The sequence below is a fragment of the Rhinoraja longicauda genome, unplaced genomic scaffold (assembly GCF_053455715.1).
Source record: "Rhinoraja longicauda isolate Sanriku21f unplaced genomic scaffold, sRhiLon1.1 Scf000059, whole genome shotgun sequence".
Lineage (NCBI taxonomy): Eukaryota > Metazoa > Chordata > Chondrichthyes > Rajiformes > Arhynchobatidae > Rhinoraja > Rhinoraja longicauda.
The window spans coordinates 69,761-75,760 of record NW_027601277.1 but is presented as its reverse complement, the minus strand read 5'-3'; the positions used below and the strand labels follow the sequence as shown (position 1 = coordinate 75,760).

At 49.0% G+C, this 6,000-nt stretch overlaps 1 protein-coding gene across 5 annotated transcripts in view; it reads right to left on the bottom strand.

Annotated features, from left to right (window-relative positions):
- Positions 1-257: 257 nt before the first annotated feature.
- LOC144612543 (liprin-beta-2-like) overlaps positions 258-6,000 on the bottom strand; it is a 66,355-nt gene continuing 60,612 nt past the window's right edge. For all 5 annotated transcript variants that reach the window (XM_078432115.1, XM_078432117.1, XM_078432119.1 and 2 more), the window contains 3 exons: positions 5,360-5,485; positions 4,739-4,927; positions 258-4,028 (listed from right to left, as the gene is read on the bottom strand). In XM_078432115.1, coding sequence (XP_078288241.1) covers positions 3,831-4,028; positions 4,739-4,927; positions 5,360-5,485 — 513 coding nt within the window. In that variant the 3' untranslated portion in view covers positions 258-3,830. The remainder of the gene's footprint in view (positions 4,029-4,738; positions 4,928-5,359; positions 5,486-6,000) is intronic.

Below are 6,000 nucleotides of genomic sequence, written 5' to 3'. Positions count from 1 at the left end.
CAAAAACGCACGCAAAAACGCACGCAAAAACGCACGCAAAAACACATGCAGAAACCTGCAGAAACACACAAAACACACACACGCGCAAAAACGCACACAGAAACGCACACACAGAAACACACACAGAAACATGCAGAAACACACAAAACACACACACCCTCCCCGACAGAAAATGAAACAGTGCAATCTTACCAATAAAAATTTCTTTATTTGCAATTTTATAAAAAAACAAAAATTAAAACATTTTTGTATATATTCTGTAAAATCTAAGAGTTTCCCCACAGTGAGAAATACCTTTAAGAAACTATTCAGTGGTGTTGAATAAAAGATATAAATCTGATAGGAATATTTAAGAATATCACTTTCGGAATTTGAGGTTAAAAGTGTTTTCTTTACAAAGATGCGGCTTATCAAAATTGATTTGCATATTAGACTTTACTCAGCGAGTAAAGTAGTTTTAGTTTTTGTTTCTCTGGCTGATTCGAGGTCATTAGAAATAGAGGGAGAGCAAGGCCATTCGGCCCCATTGTTACTGCTATACTACTCAGTAAGATCATGACTGTTCCTTTACCTACCGTCCTGCACTAACCTCATAGGCCTCGATTTCCTATGAAAGTAAGTAATGTTTAAAAGATACTGGACAGGTAGATCGATAGGAAAGGCTTAGAGGAATATGGGCCAAACATAGGCAAGTGAGTGAATCAGGCGAAGGGTCTTGACCCAAATATCGACTGTCCCATTCCTTCCACAGAGGCTGCCTGACCCACTGAGTTTCTCCAGGTACTCCCCGAATCTTGCTGCAGGCAGATTGGATAAAGGTGGACAGGCACCTTTATCAGCATGGACTAGCATGGACTAGTTGGCTGAAGGGCCCATTTCCATGCTGTAAAACACTGTGAATAGAATCAAGATTAAATCCAAATTCCTCTTAATTTGGCTTCATACATATTTCTGATATGGCTTTGTGATTTATCCCCAATGTTAAAACACACATTCCCCAAATTCAGGCCTTACACAGCTCAGCAAGGGAAAGCAGTGAGACAGATATACGTCTACACAGTTCAAGGGTTTCATCAGCAGTGTTGGAATCTCTTAAAGTTAGGCGATACAAAGTGATAGAAACAAGGAACTGCAGATGCTGGTTTACAGAAAAAAGACACAAAGTGCTGGAGTAACTCAGCAGGTCAGGCAGCATCTGTGGAGAACATGGATAGTCAGTGGCCTGCTGAGTTACTCCAGCACTTTGTGTCTTTTGATGCAAATATGTAGTTCTGTGGATAGAGACAAAATGTTGGAGTAACTCAGTGGATCAGGCAGCATCTCTGGAGAAAAGGAATAGGTGACGTTTCGGGTCGAGACCCCAGTGTTCTGTGGATTCATTTGAGTGGATTGTGTTGTACAAGACATTGTTGAGGTCGGGACTTAGGGTTGGGACTCTTCTTCAGTCTGAAGAAGGGTCCCAACCTGAAACGTCTCCTGTTCATTCCCTCCACAGATGCTGCTTGACCTGCTGAGCTCCTCCAGCACTTGTTTTGCTCAGGATTCCAGCATCTGCAGTCTGTTGCATCTCCCATGTGAAGATTAGATCTTTTAACCAATGTGAGTGAATCATCTGGGCTAAACATCATCCTACTTATACATCAGCTAAAAAAATTATTCTTGGTTTAAAAAGTTGTAGTAAAAACATTGATGTTACAGTTAAAATGCTACAGAGGATCCATGAAATGCAACCTCACAACCCAGCTTTGAATGTTGAAATCCCCAGAGTGGATTTTACACAATAAGTTGGATCAGATCTTCACCATGAGGGAGTAACCTGGCAGGCAAGAACATGGCAGGCAACAGGTCAGTGACTAAATGTCGAGCTTGGTATGTGATACGGATGAGACAGGAACTCACGGAGAAGCCAATGTTACCAAGAGCAGAGAGGCTCAGAGTTCATTCTTTTAGACTATAGACTTTAGAGATACAGTGCGGAAAGCACGGAGACAGGCCCATCGGCCCATCGTGCCGAACATCTAAATTTCCTACCCTCTGTATTCCCCTGGAGAATGGTGGTGGTAGCAGTTTGGGGATAAATAACAGAATCTGGTGCAGATACTCAGAACACCAGTTAGCATCCGTGAAGGAAAACACAGATGGTTGGAAACAAATCTTAACTCCCTCTTTCCACAGACACTGCCTGACCTTCTGAAAGTTTCTAGCAGTTTATGCCTTTACTTCAGTTATCTGGATTCATCAGTGGAATTTGACATTTATTTTTATTAAAAAGTGCAAAGAATCTTGGATTAATTAAGTGAAGGTTACCAATGGGGAGAAGGCTTGGCAGTTTGTAGAAAGAGATTCTGAGTCTCTGGCACCAGCTTTAGGCCATTTCTTTGCCCCCTCATGTGGTTTGGGGTAAGGGGGTTTGGGGTGGGGGGGTTTGGGGTGAGGGGGTTTGGGGTGAGGGGGTTTGGGGTGAGGGGGTTTGGGGGCAGAGGGGAGGGGCATGTGGGTTCACGGCTAGATCCCATGGCAGGTCTGACCACGCCTCCCAGCCCACTCAACCCCCAACACGAAGCCTGACTTCCGAATCCCATCCGAATTTTCCACCTTTAAAATGGGAAGCCCAACAGGTTAGACTCAGTATAGCTGTCAGGAACTTACTCCACATTCCCACGCCACCTCACCCAATCCCAGGGACATGACACTGTGGTCGGTGTAGGTCCTAAAAACCTCCCTGGAAAGGTGTGATCGAGACGGCCCCTCTTTCCACACGAGGTCCACTTCTGGCTCAAGGGCCCCAGGCACAACTTCATCTCCGAATCATAATTATAAAATATATCCCATTGCACACAAATAATACACTTTACATGGATTTCAATCGCCTAAAATTACACAGTACAAATGTCATTCGACCTGGCTTTACCTCCTGAAAAATATATTCTGTTGAATGTGTACAAAGAATGCTTTGGTTTCATAGACGGGCACACACAGACGGGCACACACACACAGACGGGCACACACACACAGACGGGCACACACACACAGACGGGCACACACAGATGGGCACACACACAGGCACACACAGATGGGCACACACAGACAGACGGGCACACAGACGGGCACACACACACAGACAGACACACAGACGGGCACACACAGACGGGCACACACAGACGGGCGCACACAGATGGGCACACACAGACGGGCGCGCACAGACGGGCACACACAGATGGGCGCGCACAGACGGGCACACAGACGGGAACACAGACGGGAACACAGACGGGAACACACAGACGGGCACATACAGACGGGCACATACAGACGGGCACGCACAGATGGGCACGCACAGATGGGCACGCATAGACGGGCGCGCACAGACGGGCACACACAGACGGGCACACACACACAGACGGGCACATAGACGGGCACACACAGACGGGCACACACAGACGGGCACACACAGATGGGCACACACAGACGGGCACACACACACAGATGGGCACGCACAGACGGGCGCGCATAGACGGGCACACACAGACGGGAACACACACACAGACGGGCACACACGGACGGGCACACAGACGGGCACACACAGACGGGCACACACAGACGGGCACACACAGACGGGCACATACAGACAGGCACGTGCACGCCAGCTTCGTATGTCAACGACAATGAGTGCTTGTGGCTCAATGGCGGACGAGCTCTTATCGACGCCCATCGATTAGTGCCGTCACACAAAGGTTACTTGGCCTGAGGTTGTGGGAGGAAGGCTCCCAGAGGCGTTAGTGACCCATGAGGACAAGGCCCGACATCCAGCCGTGCGGCTGGGACCGACGACCTCAGTCCAGGCTCCTCAGTGGGCCCGGCCGACCCAGGCCCCTGTCCGCCACAGCATTCTTCACTCGGTGCCCCACGCTGCTGCTCCGGGACCCATTGGCCGCTGGCTGCATGGAGTCCATCGGGCAAATGTAGTCGGTGCATTCATCAAGCCTCTTCTTCCTCAGATTCCCAAAGTGGGAGAAGCTGAGTCTCTTTGGCTACACAGAGAGAGAAAAAATAAAGGTTAGAGCGAGAGACAGAACCGTAGAGGTGTTGAGGGGGAGAGGGAGAGAGGAAAAGAGTGAGAGACGCAGAGAGAGAGAGAGGGGGAGAAAGAGACACAGAGAGGGGAGGGAGGAGAGGCAAAGAGAGAGAGGGAGAGAGGCAAAGTGGGGGAGGGAGAGATGGAGAGAGGTAGAGAGGGAGGTAGAGGCAAAGAAGGAGAAAGGAAGAGACAATGAGAGAGGGGGGAAGAGAAGCAGAGAGAGGGGGAAAGTGGCAGAGAGAGGGAGAGAGAAGAGGAAGGAGAGATGGAGAGAGGCAAAGAGGGAGAGAGGCAAGGAGAGAGGGAGAAGCAAAGAGAAATGGGGAGGGGGGTAGAAGGAAAGGGGGGCAGATGGAGGAGAAGCATATAGGGTGGTGTGATATCTTGAGCTGAGACACAGAATAACGTTAACTCACTGCTGACCGGAACATGACTGCACAGCTGTACTGTGGTTTATTCAATCATTTACAATCCTCCAACCAAAGGTGGCGCTATTACAGGTGGGTGGAAGGACTAGATCACATTGTGGGATTGAGGTTGCAGAGACAGAGAATGGAGAGTTACTGCGGTCAGATGGGACGGGGCAGAAAGTGGAGGTGGGACCGGCCCCCATTCCATGGGATGTTCTGTGAGACAGGCCGAATGGCGTCTAGCAGTACCTACCTTCACTTTGGCTGTGGTGTTGAGGGGTAGGTAGTTACTGGACCCGATTAGCTCTCTCTTTTCCTGTTGAGCGTCGTGTCCGATCAGCAGGTTGAAGTGTGTGGTCAGGTGCCGTCGAAGTAAGGTCTTCTGAGGCGGGATATTGAGTAGCAAAGCCAACGTTTCAGAGTTGAACCGTGGTTCCAATATCTACATCAAGGCAAGGAGTTTCATTTAGTTTAGTTTTGAGATACTGAGTGGAAACAGGCCCTTTGGTCCTCGCTGACCAGCGATCCCCGCACACAAACACTATCTGAGACACTAAGGACAATTTACAATTAGCTCACAAACCTATGTTATCCCACTTTCACATCCATTCCTTACACCTTAGCAGTGATTTACATTTGCCGTTAAACTTGCAACTTTGGGATGTGGGCGAAAGCCAGAGCACCTGGAGAAACCCATTCAAACACATGGAGAGCGTGCAAACTCCACACAGACAGCACCCAGAGCCAGGATTGAACCTGCATCCCCGCCGGAGCTGTGAAGCATCATCTCTACCAGCTGCGCCACTCTGCTGCTGCACTAGAGAACGCACTAGAGAACGCACTAGAGAACGCATGTTTGAACCGACGCACTTACAACAAGGCCACCGTGAACTCCACTCCCGCGGAGGTTTGGCGCGTACTCCGCAAGATCGACAGCCCTCAGCCACTCCATTACGCGGTGGTTGGACCACTGGACCACGTCAGAAGGGGTCGTGTGATTCTGAGCACAAACAAGCGAAAAACTAAAATGAACTATACAGCACAGAAACAGGCCCTTTGGCCCACCTTGTCTATGCCGAACAAGTTGGCATTGCGCGCTACTACCATAGGCCTGCATTTGGCCCACATCCCTCTAATCTCTCCTATCCATAGATCTGTATTAATGTTTGTTAAAAGTTATACACAAAGTGCTGGAGTAACTTAGCGGGTCAGGCAGCATCTCGGGAGAGAAGGAATGGGTGACGTTTTGGGTCGAGACCCTTCTTCAGACAAGGTTAGGTTTTACATGGGTAAGATAGGTTCAGAAGGGTATGGGGCAAGCGCAGGCAGGTGTGACTAGTCTAGATAGGGTATGTTATTCCCTCAACTCTCTCCCCTCTACTCATGAACATAGGCCCTCCAGTTTTAGAATCTACCGTCGGAAGAGGACTGAGAGGCCATAGGAAGAAAAGATTTATGAGGATGTTGCCAGGACTAGAGGGTCTGAGCTATAGGTAGAGGTTGAGTAGGCTCAAC